The following is a 16,888-nucleotide window of genomic DNA, read 5'->3' as shown; positions in this document are numbered from 1 at the left end:
TTTTCACCTGTTTACTTCACAAAAGGCACATCTCAATAGGTGGTCCAGGAATCCTCTTTTGTTCTCTATGGCTCCTCAAGAAAGGGGAGAGGCCAATGACATCACATCTCCCCATCAGACCAGCTCCTTGAAGTTTTCAGTTTTGTCTAGAAAACACTATATTTCTCAATGTATTACACCTGTGTACTTTACTGTATTTATACTTGGGGTATAGCTTTTCAACAGTAAACATTCTGAAATCGCTGGAGGACGTCTTTAAGTTAACAAGACAAGTTATGTTTAACAGCTCCTCTATTTGGGAGCTCTGATAACAGTCACTCATATGGGCTGGCTTGGTTACATTCCCTCTCTCCAAGCAATTCAGTTCACATCCTCTCAGTTGACATGGTAACCCTGAGGGCGGTGTTGCCAAGCAACAAGCAAGCAGGTCACAGTGCACTTCAAATCACTCCCAGACCGGCTTGTGTTTCCTTCCCACAGACACTAAGAAAATAAAAAAAAAGAGTCCCCTTATCCTCTCAGAAAGAGAAGAGTATTTCTGTGACATGCCAGTACAAAGTTCATGACTCCTCAGTAAAGCAATGCGAGAGGTCATACGCAATACAAATTCCAAAGTAATTATATGTCATGCATATCAATGTAAAATGGTTAACTCCTTAGTAATGCCATGTTTAATGTTCTTATGCTTACAAATGCCGAAATATTTACGTAATGCATATCAATATAATGTTAGTCTCTCCTTAGTAAATGCAAGGCAAACGGTATACACTTAAATGATTTTTATTAGGATAAGCAGCAGCATTTCTGTATGAAACATGAGAAACAAATGTGTCGAACAATAGTACAATTTCCTATTGAGGGGTATGATGCCCCTGAATGAACATTATAGTGGTAAGATACCATGTATTGATATGAGTGGTTAAACTGAAAAGCCTTTATCTTTGACACTGTCTGATATGCTGTAGATAGTGCCACAAACACTCAAACAGAAAAAGTGCAAAAACATCACACACACACACACACACACACACACACACACACACACACACACACACACACAGGCACACACAGCACATTAATTGCATTCATAATACATGTATTCACATATCAAATGTATAAAGCAGTATAGTCACCTAGGTAGCTGATATGATTTAAACACCAACTGGTATATTTATCATCACAAAAACAAACAAAAAAACGAATAAAAAATCCTGCCTCAGGCAAAGGACAAATGATAACCACCTTCTGTATATATGATAAAGAACATAGCAAAATATAAAACCATATAAAACTTGATATATACGAGCATGTTTCACAAACAGCTTAGCTGTAAATACCAACATTTTCTGTGTCATGTAAAATTCACAGTGAAGTAGGGAAAACGTTTTTATCCCTTTGTTTTTGGGGTGAGAACATAGAGCCCCCTTTTCAATGAGCCTTGAACTGAGACATAATCATAACGTTGTACTTTATGGTCCTGTGGTGCTTGCTGCACCTGGACTTGTTCTTTAAACTAGCTTGGGACTTCAGTAGGGGTCAGAAAACCATTAGTCTTTAGATAACAAGTTAAGAGACTGGGTCTGCTTCCCAAATGGCACCCCCTTCCCTCCTATAGTGCGCTACTTTTGACCAGGGAGCATAGGACTATGTAGGGAATAGGGGTCCATTTGGGATGCACTCTGGTGGTTACTCTACACTGGAGTAACTCTACACCCTAAGTGATATTCCACTGGTTGTTGTACAGAGTCTCTATGCTGTATAAAGCTATACGGGGGAATTCAAGGTGACACAAGGCACCTTCTCGTTAAAATCACTTTTTCCTTCTTCCCAGCACGTGAAACCAAAACACAGTGAATTAACACTTCCTGGTACGTTTTATCAAACAGAATATAAAACTGTACTGGAACACACACGTTTACATGGCAAAATCACTTTCATCCATATTAAAACAAATTCACCATACAGAACACGGGACATTCGCTTACTCTATGAAAGTGTACTGCTGTGTATACAACGACCAGCGTATAGTGCCTATGATGGAAGATGCTATAGCGACACTTAAAAAGGACAGTCAACTCAATAGTGCGAGCTCCCTTCCCTCCACCATCACTGAGTAGCAGTTCATTAGGACTCCTGGGGGACCATTCTCTCCTTCTCCTCTCGTCCCCTTCTAACAGGGAGCGCTCTGGCCTTCCTTCCCGGGGTTTCCTGGTTCGTCCCAGCAGTGCTGACCGTTTTGTGAACAGAACAACACGCTACTCGCTCCGCTACTGACTGGCCGGGTCATTTATAGCCTGGGTTCAGCTGCATCCTGTTAGCTACCCTCCCTCCATCCCTCTTCCCCCTCTCTCACGGTACTATAAAGCATCGTTCCCTCCTCGTCACCCCCTGGCAAAGGGAATGGTATAGTCCAGAGAGACACTGGAAATACTGCAGTGTCCATCATGCCCATTGTATGTTTGTGTCTATATATAAACTCCACTAATTTTCCCTGTGGTTCTACGTCAGGCTCCAGAGCTGCCCAGCAGTGTTCTGTATAAGAAACGTGTGGTGGTGTTTGAAACGTGTGACTCTCCTATTGAGTTGAGAGTCCGTTGTGTTTAGTGCAGACTGGCTGTAGTTGTAGTGAGACCTCCTTGTCCTTAGGGGGCGTCACCTCCTGTGGTGGTCAGTCGCTGTCCTTGCGTAGGCTGCGGTCCGTGTGGAGGTTGACGGGCTCTGGGCTCTTGCACTGGATACTGGTCCCGTTCCCGTTTTGTCCCGTGCTGGTCACTGTGGCATCCGAGTGGCACCAGCAACACAGGCAGGACTGGAAGGGGACAATGGGACACAGTTAGACACTTGAACAAGGGTACAAGTCTACAAGATTAGAGGCACTATTCATACTGCTGTGGTCATTGTGTTGATAACGTTTATTCTTTTGCTGCAACGATAGACGAGGTCCAAGTAGGCACTTTTCTACAGCTTACAATAATGAGGGCTTGTGTAATGAGGGCTGGGAATGCTTCTTTGAACAATATACTACATAAAACTACATCTGCTCACAGCGTGAGAAGTAGAACACTTTCTATCCTTCCCAAACTCTTAGCCTCAGTTCTGCAGAGAGAGGAAGAGGCACGTTCAGGGTCTGGGAATTGCTGTTATGAGTTAGTCTCAGTCTCTCTCGCTCTCTCGCTCTCTGAGGACAGCTAGAGCTAGGGCATGGCTTATCTTCAGCTCAGGTCTCTAACAGATGTGTACAGTTATGTGACCTCACCGAGTAAATGAGTTCATAAATCACTGCTTTGCTTTACATTTTCTTTAAATAATGTCATCACCAGCGCAAAGCCACAGCCCCTCGGTTGTGGGGAGAGGGAGAGGTTCTCTGTTTGCTTTACTGGCGAGACAGGACAAAGGGTTTGGGGAGGGCTGGGGGGGGTTAGTGGAGATACTGATTACATGGGGGGAAAGAGAGAGCGAAAGAAAGCGAGAGAGAGAGAGTGAAAAGGATAGAGAGAGATATACAGCAAGACAGAAAAATAGAGTTGGGTGTGTGTGTATGTTTAGGGATCTACTGTACCTTGAAGCAGTTTTTGAACTTCTTGCTGACAAAGTAGAGGATGATGGGATTTATACAGGAGTTTACTGTGGCTAGGTTGATACTCAGGTAATCCAAGACCAACAGGAAGCTGAAAGAAATGACACCCATGTTTTTTGGCCGAACTTCCATTTGAGTTTCATCTCCTTTCAAACATTTTGAATCGTTAAAATTGCAGCAACTCAAGTCATGTCCGTCTGTGTTTAGTCTGTTGTGGTTCTAGATCCAGTCGAGTGATTCCCCACGTATTTCCACCTTTCCATTTTCCAACACACCGTACTGAATCAGTCGTTTCTAACAATGAGATGACAACAGCAAACAAACATGGCTGCACTCACTTGAGCAGGTCACAGCGTCCAATGTCTCTCGGGTTGTAGACCATCTTCTTGAGGATCCTGCTGAGGTGCAGGGGGAACCAGCACAGAGCGAAGATCAGGACCAGGCAGAACACTGCTTTGGCCACTTCCCGTCTCTGGGGATAACAATAAACAACAGATTAGGAAAAGGTTGGACGATGACGATGAAGGGTGATGAAGACAAGATACTGAGAGTGGAAAACGTATTTAAAAAACCGCTGAGTCATCCTGAGTACTGTATGGTAATGTCTCTGGGGATGTAAACAGACTAAATGTTAGGTTAGGGAGACGCTAGGTTGTTAGGGAGATGTAAGGTTATGTAATGTAAACCGGATAGGCCTGAGAGAGGAAAAGGACAAACCTTTAAAGAGACTAAACATGACGCAGCCCAACCTGGCTTAGGGCCTCCAAAACGCTAGAGGCTCTGGTTACAGTGCGTAACAACCGAAGAGAAGAGAGATCTGATACTAAGTAGTACTATGAATGTAGAAGGCAGTCGGGGTGGGTTATGCAACGTCAGCTTGAGAGGCCTGAGAGGGCATGGGCTTCTCCTTAAGAGACACTAAAGATGAGGCAGTCTGGCCTCAAGTACCTTGTGTGTGTGTGTACCTGTTTGAGGTGTTCACTGAGGACGATGCGGAGGCTGCCATTCCTGTGGTTGAGCATCTCACAGGTCATCAGAGTGTAGAACACGGCCGTACACATCAGAGGAACGCAGAAGTAGAACCCAAACAACCACCAGTCCTTGATGTTCTTATAGTACTGCAGGAGAACCACAACAGGAGAATGTTAGTACACAGGTTCTATGCAGGAGAACCACAATTCTTAACATGCCAATACTCCAGAAGACTGTCCAGCAGGCAAATGTGGAAAACTGGTTGTATTGATGTCGTAATGAGGTCATTTCAACCAGTTTCACCTGCTAGGTTTGGTAACAAAGCAAGTTGACTTTACCAATACGTCTATGTGATGGCAGTGACATATTCTAATCTACTAAATCCACATATAAGAGGGGGATATTATCATACACCTTTAAAGGAGGAGCAGATGCCATTTGAGGATTTTTTTTGGCCACAGAATAAACGTTCCTCTATAACCTCTGTAACACATTACTAAATTCCTCACTCCAGGAGGGTGAGATACTGTCTGTCATACGTGTTCTATTGAATCTGGATTTAAATGAAATGACCTAAACCTCAGCATGGTTTGGTCATGATATAGGATTTAGTATCTTTTGTGTTGCATGATGTGAACTAGACACACACATGGCTCAGCTTGAAGGAACCATACATCAGTTGAGCTGTAATTGGTTGTGGCCTGCGATCAATTATGTTCCCCAGGCTTGTGGACAAAGAAAGTGATCATCTCAGAGATTCTCTCTCTGAGGGAAAAAAACGTATGGAGACCTCTGTCAGAGTTCAAATGCTATTTGGGTTCAAGTACTATTTGACATTTTTCAAATACTTTGTGTTTGCTCTAGCCTACCTAGAGTGCCAGATGTTTTTAGGACAATTCTATTCGTCCGTTAAGCCAAACAAGCTCAGTCAAGCACAGCTAAAGTATTTGAAATTATATTTGAACCCAGGTCTGGCCTCTGTATGCTTCCTTTCACCATATTTCTAGCTCTTTGGGTGGTTCCACCAAGAATGTCAGAGAAATGAATGTCAGTACGATAAATCTACCACTGTATTTATAACAATTACTTTTCATGCCAAGTATTTGGACAGATGGAATTGTTTTTGATAGGTCAGTGCAAGGATACACACCACGACATGAAATCATGGACTCTCAGATTTACTAACTTAACACACATGTACGGTACTGTTACCCTACTTGAATCACTTTTGTATTTTTAATCATAATGAATAAGAGAGGGGATCTGACCCTAGATCAGCACTCTTACTCTGAGACACTTTGTGGGACAGAATTGTTTGTATACAGGTAATAGGATTATTTGAAGTGCAGAAGTGTCAACAAGAAAATGGGTCGTACCATCATGAAGTCAGTCTTAGGGTAGAGCATGCATGTCCGTATGGTCTCGTTCCTGTAGTTGAATTCAACCATGTCGAAGCCGATGGCCTCTGGGACAGCCAGGACCATGGACAGCACCCAGATGGACACGATCTCCATGGCCGTCCGAAGAGGAATGCCTACTCCCTGGACCCTGCTCCATGACGCCACTGCACGGTACCTGGGGCATAGAGGGACACAAAGAATGAAAGGGTGAACATGGTGGGGTAAGGTAGGGGTTAGAGCAGAGCCAGGGCTGTGGACCTTTCAGCAACAACTGCTGAGTTGGAACTAATAAACAGCCCAGCGGCGAAACTAGTTGTAATGAAGTCATTTCAACCAGCTTTTAATGGTTGTAAAGAAGTCATTTCAACCAGCTTTAAATGGTCGTAATGAAGTCATTTCAACCAGCTTTAAATGGTTGTAATGAAGTCATTTCAACCAGCTTTTAAATGGTCGTAATGAAGTCATTTCAACCAGCTTTTAATGGTTGTAATGAAGTCATTTCAACCAGCTTTTAAATGGTTGTAATGAAGTCATTTCAACCAGCTTTAAATGGTTGTAATGAAGTCATTTCAACCGGCTTTTAAATGGTCGTAATGAAGTCATTTCAACCAGCTTTTAATGGTTGTAATGAAGTCATTTCAACCAGCTTTTAGTGGTTGTAATGAAGTCATTTCAACCAGCTTTTAATGGTCGTAATGAAGTCATTTCAACCAGCTTTTAATGGTCGTAATGAAGTAATTTCAACCAGCTTTAAATGGTCGTAATGAAGTCATTTCAACCAGCTTTTAATGGTTGTAATGAAGTCATTTCAACCAGCTTTTAATGGTTGTAATGAAGTCATTTCAACCAGCTTTTAATGGTTGTAATGAAGTCATTTCAACCAGCTTTAAATGGTTGTAATGAAGTCATTTCAACCAGCTTTGCCATCTAGGAGGTTCAAGTGACTGAAAAGTGAACCTATTTTAGAGACACTTCCAGGACTTGAGTAATAGACTTACTTCAAACTTCTAACCCTGCATGGGAACATGATTGTGAGAACCACAGAGATATGGTGAGACAACTACTGAAATACTTGTTAATCTTATTACAGTACCCATTATGTTGGGTCAACTCAGCTGTACATTGTAGTATAAGCTCTATGAACTGACTGCATGGCAGTAGACCAGACACCACCGTATCGTATTGAGAGAAAAATGATCCAAGTTAAGATTTAATGAACAACAGATAATAATCAATTGTTTATCCTCAGAATCTAATATTCATTATTTTGTGAAGCCTCCAACCAAGCGTTGGCAGGAGCTATGGTCTGTTTGTTGACGCTTGTTTCCTGTGTTCCAAATTATGTTTGCTTGTTTATTTCATTAATAGGCACCGCTTGTCTAAATGTTTTAGTAAAACGGTGCATCAAGATTTTATGGCTTGAACAATATATTTTTCATGACGCACTTGAATACCCTTGTCAAACAACATAGTGTCATTTATATTTTACCCAGCTGGTAATGCATCCACATTCTCTCCCTCTCTCTCTCTCTCTCTCAAACAGAGAGGAACGAGACACAACGCGTGCAAACCAGGCAAGATATGCTGCACGTTTTCTGAGAACAAAATGGAGACCATCTGCTATTGAACTCGGCTCTATCACTAACGTCTCTCTCTCTCTCTCTCTCTCTCACTCTCACTCTCACTCTCTATGATGGGAGTCATTCAGCATAGCTGGTATGTTAAACTGGCTTCCATCCCTTTAGATCCAGAACAGGCCTCCTTATGCTCTTATCTCTTATGTCTGCTAACTCACAGACCAATGAAGCCGGACGTCAGCCCCTCACTTTCACTCTGCTGATAAACAGGACCGACTGTGTTAAGTGTTACAAGAACTGAAGGGAGTGAGACGGGAATACAAGTCTAGTCGTGTAGCAACAGACACAAAACAATCCGAGTTAAAAATGTGAGAATAAACATGTTTAGATTTGAGAATAAAACTACTTCTGCTCCTTGATGGCAAAGCTACCCCTCCTCAGGAGAGAAACGTCTAAGACCACAAATCGTCTCAGAGTAGGAGTGCTGATCTAGCATAGATTTGACTTATGGATCACGATGAGAAAGATTATATGGGCAGATCCTAGATCAGCACTCCTACTCTGAGAGGCGTTGTGGATATGGCTCCGGCTGGCATAGTCCTTAACAGATGCAGCCAATAGAAAACTAGGAGGAAGAGTAACTATGTTGGTAATGGGAGAGCTCCATTATTACTGATGTTACAAACTTCCGGAATAAACTGCCTTTACCGTACTACCCCCACTAAGGAGTTAAACTAACTCCCAACCTGTGGTTTCCTTTAAATCAAATTAGGGAAGTCATTCATTTTTCCTGGCCAATTTGTCTCAGCCACTCCCATACATAGAGTGGGATATCTCATGAAGGCTTTACTGTTCAACAAACACTTTTGGTTTGAATTCAAACCACGGCAATGTTATTTATCATGGTGTTGGTGAGTTACTGGCTAAGGTTGAGGGTCTGAGGGTGACTTTTTTTAATAGAAAAAAAGTTTAGAGAGGAGTTTTTTTCTTTGATACATACATATTGTAAAGTAGACTACATTTCACAGAAAAACAAGTATTATTAGACTGATTTTCATTTGGAGTTTACCGTAACCTACATATAAAGATTCACAGAACTGAAAGGCCAGAACAGAACAGAACTCGACGGCGCAAACATTCCATGAGTCTGGAACCAATACATTTTTACAAGATAATAGAATCCTATTCCAGGGAGCAGAATATGTCTCTATGGAATAAAATGCATAAAGAACCACTTATAGCGTCTGAGTACTAGGTCAGATTCAGCTACAGCTCATATGTTAACCTTGGTAAGTGTATGCCTGCCAGACAATGCATTGGACAGTAAACGAGTAATGTGTATAATGCTTCAGAAGCCTTACCCCTTACTCCCTAGACACTCTCGTAGATCTGAAAGAATTGGATAGGTGTAGGCAATAGGCTATCACAAAGCAGATGGAAAGAAACACCATATTGCTTATTGCTTATATTGTTTATTAATTCTATAAACATTAATATGCAAATACAGGCTTTTTTCTTTGATCCTGTTAGATCAGCTACCATTGGTTGATTTTGGAATTCAGCAGTGGTACATCGGACTGACCTGTCGACGCTTAGGGCACAGAGGTTGAGGACGGTGATGCCCACAGAGGCCTTCTGAAGGAATGGTACCAGCTTACACAGACACAGCCCAAAGTAACTGTCATCGAAGGGGAACCTGGTGGCAAGGAGCTGCAGGGAGAGGGAGAGAGAGAGAAGAGAGAGAGAGAGAGAGAGAGGGAGAGAGAGAGAGAGAGAGAGAGACAGACAGACACAGAGAGATAGAGAGAGAGAGCGAGAGAGAGAGAGAGAGAGACAGACAGACAGAGAGAGCGAGAGAGAGAGAGAGAGAGAGAGACAGACAGACAGACACAGAGAGAGAGAGAGAGAGAGAGAGAGACAGACAGACACAGAGAGAGAGAGAGAGAGAGAGAGAGAGAGAGAGAGAGAGAGAGAGAGACAGACAGAGAGATAGAGAGAGACAGAGAGACAGAGAGACAGAGAGACAGAGAGAGAGAGAGAGAGAGAGAGAGAGAGAGAGAGAGAGAGAGAGAGAGAGCGTCAGCACATCGTAGAAGACAGTATGTACGCTTCAACTCACAACAGGCTTTGCATGGTCAGGAAATAACCACACACCTTAGATGGCATTTAGCCAGTTGGCACTTCCCTGTATTACAAACCCTTTCATAAGATATCAGAAATCCATAATGGTCGTTATTAGCCAGTATGGTAACTGAGAAGACAGAAAAAGCATGTAAAAAATCAATTGAATTGTGAAAGAACAATACCTGCTGTGAAGAGAAATAATAATAACAACAACAACAATAATAATAATGGACTAGCCCTTATATCGCTTTCTTTACTAATTAGTAAGGGATAAATTATAAAGGATTGAGGTTAGAGGATCACATGTTTATCTCCTCTTAGCTCAATTCCCATTGTCCTTAGGGTGCGGACTATCTTTAACCACGGTACTGTAGCAGGCCCTTCCCAACAGGCAGGCTAGTCTCAGTCACATCAGAGGGCTTTCATGGTACGTCCTGACTTCATTCTGATTCTGAGTACAGTCCAACAGCAGGCCCATATGCGCCTCATCATCTTGATACAGTACATCATTGAGTCAGGTCCTACAATAAAACCCTAGCAAGCCAACCCTGGAACTGTCCCTGAAAATGACATCCTTTCTTTAATTGGACTTCCAGGCATCTATAAGCACCACTTCCCATAGCCTCTTATAAGAAGAGCTCCCTTAACAAAACAACTCACAGCTCTCCCTGTAGAACAGACTGCTAAAACCACCCTTTGTCATTAGGAAGTAGTCTTGGCAGCTGTTGTTGAACCAGGAATCGACATGGGCCGAACAAAGAGAGAAAGAGGGGATTAACCCAGAGTCATTGAGAGGCCGGGCCAAAGGAAGCACTTCACGGGTGCATCCTTGTCCCTCTATTGTTCACTTGGAGCGCTAGGCGGTTCCATCTAATCAAAAAGTCTTGAGAACATGGGAGTTGGAAAGGAAAGGGGGCCACGTCACTGTGGGTGTGTGTGTGTGTAGCATGTGTCCGTGTGTGTGTGTATGTAGTATTGTGTGTATGTAGTTTGTATATGATTAAATTTGGAAACTGCGTCAAACAAACCCCAAAGGAAGTGAGCTGGGCCTCCCTAAAGCACATGTCCCTGTAGTGCAGACATATTCACAGGGAGTGTTTGGCCTGAAACCAGAGTTGTACCTACGGCACTACTTTTCCTCACCAGTACAAAGGGACACTGTGATTTATCCTTCATGTGTGTAACTGAAACGCCTAATACAGGAAAGACCCCCCTTTGTACATGTGGAGAATCATCTGTCCCGGGACTCTGGCACTTCCATATGTGCTGACACAGTGTGATGAAACTGTATACCGGTAATACTAAACAGGTGTCTCCACCACTTCTCTTCACAATGAACTGAGCATTCCCAATGTACTGCACTACATCCTATTAAGAACCTTGACCCGTTCAACCAATGTATGTGGACCCAATGTAAAATATGCTCATTACTCTCAAGCAATAATACCACAGCAGGTAAGATAACGTCGTAAATCATCTGTGAGATCTATCTAGATCATGTTAAAGTGAACCCACATGGGGGGTAAATGGACTACGGTCTAATGGGTTTAAATGGCTCACACTGGACACGTGATTCATCATTTAACCAGACCCATTTATTCTGAGTGCAGCGAGGTTCAAGTGTGATCGGAGATAAGAGAGCTGGAGAGGAGAGCTGGTCCTGTGACAAACCACGGGTCAGAGCAGGGCCACTGATATGTGTGACCGCAGTCTGATTGGTCTGATTCCATTGTTTATTTAAGTCTGGGCCTCTCCCTGCTTCCTTCATCACAAAGAGCCACCCAATGAAGATAAAGTAGTACTACTACTGACTGAAACTTTGGAGAGCAACATGATCTTTGGGGAGCCTTCTAAAGAATACTTTATTTATTTGTTCTCTCCTTCTCTTTCTCTGCTCTCTCTCTCTCTCTCTCTCTCTCAATTCAAGGGGCTTTATTGGCATGGGAAACATATGTTTACATTGCCAAAGCAAGTGAAATAATCTCTCGCTCTCTCATTCTCTCTGAGATGCAATTATGCTTCAATTTATCCATGCAAAATTCACTGTGATGTCCAGTGTACAGGATGGATATGCGTCTCTTACCTTGTAGACGTTGATGGGTATATCTATGGTGATGTAGATGAGGTCTCCCAGCGCCAGGCTGGCGATGAGGGCATTGGGCCCGTTCCTCATGCACTTATTCTGGTAGATAATTCTCAATAGGGTGGCATTGCCCACTATGCCCACCACAAACACCATGATAGAAATCACTGTGTTGATGTATTTGAAATGGCCTTGAATGGAAGTGGCGATGGTGCATGGTGGAGGAGCCCTTATCCTGGTGATGTTTGTGGCCCCAGACCCAGCTCCGACCCTGGGCCATTGGGGCCCCTGGTGGCCCCTGGTGGAGATGGGGCTCCCATGCTCCAGGAAGGGGCTGCTGGTGCTGTGGAAGCCCAGGGGTTGGGGGGTGATGTGGGTGTTGAGGAGGACCAGGCCCTGGTCTGGGGGTAGGGAGTCCTTCTCCACATTGTCTGTGGTGCTGTTTATCTGACACATTCCAGGGCCAGGCAGGGCGGCCATGACGACCATTAGCATCAACACATGTACGATTGGGGCGACCATTATAGAACACATTCCACGCTTTGTCTCAGGAGATGGATAGATAGTGTAGGGGTTCCCCATATACTGCTGGTGGTGAGAGCTGGTGAACGAGAGACAAGGGAGGGGAGAGAGATAGAGAGGGGGAGAGCAAGTTAGAGAGAGGGGGGTAGAGCGAGAGAGAGTGAGAGAGAGAGAGACAGAGAGAGAGAGAGATGAAGGGAGACAGGGAAAAAAGTATATGGGTTATTTCATCCAGCAAACTTTGCAAGCAACGCAACAAAACAAAACTTCCTCAATTGAGGAAGAAAGTATACTTATGTCCAATCTTCTAATTTCCCCGCCACAACTCAAATGTCAATCCAGGAACATCTCCTCAGAAATGGAGCCAAAACCAGAATGTGTCAATCCAAAGTTCCACATCACAGTGGGTCCTCTCCCATCCTCTCCAACTGCTAGGGAAGTAAAACAACCTCCTTCAGACTTCAAACAGGTTTTGCCAAGGGGGCACAGATGGGAAGATGCCACGACTGGTTACAGTCAAACAATATGATGGGTTATGAAGAGTCTCCTCTTTACATTCTTCATTTCTGGAAGTAATAATCAGCACAGCCTTTGTGCTAATAGGAGTGTGTGGGCTACAAGCACATATTACACACACTCACGCAAGCTCACACACACACACACACACACACACAACACACACACACACACACACACACACACACACACACACACACACACACACACACACACACACACACACACACACACACACACACACACACAAACAACACACAGAGAGAGACATGAAAAATGGTCAGAGCCAGGCAGGGCTTTATATTGTTTTGACAATGCGCCCCTTGCGTGGCTTTTCAGTGTGGTTTCCTCTGCCCTGCATTCTCCCTTCTGGTTTTAATTTAAAGACTCAGACTACCTGTTAGAAAACAATGAGACATTTTAACATGAAAGAATCAGATCAGGCTCATGTCTAGTCAGTGTTATATTACACAATACAGCTTTTGTATTGTTTGAGAGTTGAGTGAAGATGTTACATTAAAAAATCTTAAGTTCTCTCAAAATATTAAAATATTGTTTTTAACCAGTTAGAAATGAACCCTACTATCAATATGTAAATCAAATACTTACATTTATATAATTGCCAGGTTATATTCAAAAGTAATATAATAGTGTATTTCAGGTAAAACTTTACAGAGTAGTTAAAAACCCTTTCTATGAATGTACAATTTAGTCTCACTGAAGTTCAGACCAAGGAGGTAAAGAAAACAGATCTACATTTGAATAATTCTTCATCACAACAGAACACAGTGCCTCTCCAGCTAGCCATGAAGAGTGTTTCATCCTGTTCAAAGTCCCAGATGTCACCTAGTTAGTACACAAAAACCTATTTAGCATCCAGCACTTCATGTAGCATCACCGTTTAGCATCAGGCACCACACTACTGGGACCCTGTGTGACGGCACGTAAACTGATATATTGATAAATAATAAATAGGTTTGGTTTTCACCTACCGCTCTGCTCTCCTAAAATGTCTGCTCCTGCCTCCCCTGTTGGAACCGTCAGGCGAACTTTCTGCTGAAGCCCCTAGACATCTGAATCACATCACATGAGTAATTAACCAACTATCAAAGTCGCAGAGTCGGAGTTAGTGTCCCACTTGGTTTGGTTTGCCCAACGTACGTGGCAGTGTGCTGCCTGTGAGGTGCTGTGCATTAGGCTCTGGGTTTTCCTGTGGAGAGTTGGGAGCGTGTGTGTGTGTGTGTGTCTGTGTGTGTCTCAGAGCGCAGCAGGAGTGGAGGGAGCACTTTGACTGAGAGGGAGTGTAAATCTCCCCCTCCCTCGGTAACAGGCCCCCCATCTCAGCAGCCTCTCTCTCTCTCTTTCTCTCTCTCTCTCTCTCTCTCTGTCTCTCTCTCTCATCTCTGCACCGCCTGCTGAAAATCGTCTCAGGGGCAGTCGCACTCCGATACACACAAACAAACACACACACACTCACGCACCAGGTATCTGGGAACCACACAGTACCCAGTCAGTATGCTCCTTCTCTCCTCTCCTCAGATCCTAGATCAGATTCTAGCCCTGTACACGGCTCAACTGTTTCTTCCCACTAAACAAACACAGATTAACATCGTAAGGAAATGTGAGGAGGGCAGTCTGGGAATTAAATGTCCATGTCCCAGTCGTCTTGATTTGAACATGTTGAGATGGAAAGGAAGGGTAGGCCCTGAGCGGAACTCAAACTTTCTTTGAAGCATTACTTTTTACAATCACAACTCTGTGGGTGGCCAAAGTTAAATCACCACATCTCTACGTGCCACACAAGCTGCAAGTGTATCAATCTCTTGTAGCATGCCTTAAATAAATATGCATGATTATTCCACTTAATTAGGTTTGTCAGCTGTCATATTCACCAAACAGTAAATAAACTAGTTTGAAACTAAACAAAGGAATGTTTGATATATTGTCCTATAGACATGTACGGCACAAAGTACATAATGTCCAGACAGATACAGTAGATGTTGTGAGTTGCTAGGTAACAAAGAAGAGTGAGGCATTTCAATAATGATGAGGATGTGAGTGCCTCTCCATCGGTGTCCATTACTCGTTCCATAACTATACTACACTTAGCAAATGGGCCCGTTATCAATACATTGTCTAAAAGCAGGAAGAGAGGCTATCCAAGCAGGCCAAGGTCGGCCCTTCGCTCTCCCAACGAGCTGACACAGCAACTGTTTAGCTAAATAAAGAACCTGGACAATGGAGTTCCATATCACGAGGAAGATAAGATAACGTGCAAACAGATAAGGTACACACACACACACACACACACACACACACACACACACACACACACACACACACACACACTGCTTGATTACTTGTGGGCCCCAGGCCTTGTCGAAGTCAAGGGCCATTCCTAAAAGCTGATTGAACATCCTCCGAGAAGACAAAGTAGTGTTTTCTGTATCAGCAGCACTCCAATATTCCCTTCCCTCCCCGTGCCCTTCTCTGGTACATTCTCCTGGCCTAAGGGTAGGCTTCTTTCCATTGGTCAGGCATTCTCCTGGCCTAAGGGTAGGCTTCTTTCCATTAAGGTCAGGCTGTAGCAATCATCTCATTAAACAACACTTTGGATCACATCGTCATTTTAATGAAAACAGTGTGTCTGACGTTATCAGAGCCTCCTGTGGAAAATGTTACCTTGTAAAAGTGGAAATATTTATGATAATCAATTAATTATGTTTTGCGTGCCATGTCATACCAGGAAGAGATGGAATATGAGAGAAAATATACACTTTTTATATAGTGTAAATACATCCCTTAGTATTAATTGTTTCAGATATTTTATGCATTTAATCATTGGTTGACTATTAATTGTATAATAATAATGAAAAATATCACGTAGATCATAACATCGTGTGCCCTATTTTAGTAAAGAACATTTAAAGACTTAACAAAGCCTTTCCTTTATGCTTTTTTAATTAATCCCCAATAACAGATTCACTGATCCCATCCAATTATAGTACACTTGTAAAGGTACTTTACCTACTTAATATAAATTGGTACTTAATTGGATAATGCTAATATCTACCGCAATTTAAATTTAAAAGGGTTGTGTTTTCTTTAATTGTATCCATAAATATCTCATGGCTTCTGAATTAATTATTGGTCAACAGTGGCGTTATCTTTTATTCATCGGGACGTGATTCGCTGACGGGTCCCCTGGTTGCTGCAGCCTGGCATCAAGCTTCGATGCCTCCGTCATTGTAACTTTTGAGGGGTTTCGCTAGCTGCTAGTTGGAAGTCTTTGTTAATAAAACCATTAATATATAAATGATGGAACCTTTACCTGGGTCCCAGTTGCCACGGCTTTCATGTTGTTGTTGTGTTGTTGTCTGACTGTTCATCAGGTATTAATGGCATTCTGTGTGAACTCGCTGGATGGCAGGCTGCCTGGTAATTCATATGCTTGTTCTCTGATGGCATCTGTCGAAGTGTGCTCTCTGCACATTGGTACATACCCTGTGGGAAGCAACCCACCCAGTCCCACACTGAGTGGGATGTAAGCAATTTCTTATCTGGGGCACTTGCTCCAAATGACAAAAAGGGAAAAGAGAGAGAGAAATGGGAAAGAAGTTCGAGGCCAATTTTATTGTGACAATCAGTGACAAACTGTAGTGACTTTTTCTACTTTGGCTGAATTTGTTGGTTAATTGGAGAGAGGGATTACTGTGACGACAGATCGACTTGGAAAAGGGAATGCAGGATAACTCAATGATGGAAGTGTAATCACAGTTGTGATTCATGTTAGCATATGAGTTCAATTTATTTCACTACGATATGCCATCGGACCGTTATCCAATCAAGATTGGATTAAGATCAGAATGGCTGAGGTTGAGTCAATAAGGAAGGATGTGAAATTACTCATCAAGCCTGTGAAGAAACAAGTACTGTTGTGAAATACATGTCAGACTTTTGCAGAGGATCCCAAAATACTCATTTTCTCTGAATCTGACGTCGCTAATTTTGGCTGAAATTACGTACTCGGACTAAGATGAGACTTTCAATTTTGTCTTGAACAGGAAGTTTTGTGTTTTTACTGTCTTTTTAGGGACAGAGCAGGGTCAAATGCCAT

General features: G+C 42.9%; 1 protein-coding gene across 2 annotated transcripts; it reads right to left on the bottom strand.

Annotated features, from left to right (window-relative positions):
• Positions 1–764: 764 nt before the first annotated feature.
• On the bottom strand, positions 765–16,347 carry ednraa (endothelin receptor type Aa). 2 transcript variants are annotated; one of them, XM_065015878.1, is made up of 8 exons: positions 16,103–16,347; positions 11,734–12,334; positions 9,109–9,236; positions 5,926–6,124; positions 4,543–4,695; positions 3,916–4,049; positions 3,560–3,668; positions 765–2,809 (listed from the first exon to the last, which is right to left on the bottom strand). In XM_065015878.1, exons 2-8 carry the CDS (start codon positions 12,313–12,315, stop codon positions 2,669–2,671), a joined length of 1,446 nt encoding a protein of 481 aa, XP_064871950.1. In that variant the 5' UTR covers positions 12,316–12,334; positions 16,103–16,347; the 3' UTR covers positions 765–2,668. The 2 variants fall into 2 exon arrangements, with proteins under 2 accessions (XP_064871950.1, XP_064871949.1); XM_065015877.1 differs by lacking the exon at positions 16,103–16,347 and adding an exon at positions 13,764–14,046.
• Between the last annotated feature and the right edge of the window lie 541 nt (positions 16,348–16,888).

This window comes from Oncorhynchus nerka, unplaced genomic scaffold (genome assembly GCF_034236695.1).
Source record: "Oncorhynchus nerka isolate Pitt River unplaced genomic scaffold, Oner_Uvic_2.0 unplaced_scaffold_1237, whole genome shotgun sequence".
NCBI classification, from domain to species: Eukaryota; Metazoa; Chordata; class Actinopteri; order Salmoniformes; family Salmonidae; genus Oncorhynchus; species Oncorhynchus nerka.
Note: the sequence above shows the minus strand (reverse complement) of the source record. Positions and strands in the feature narration are given on the sequence as shown.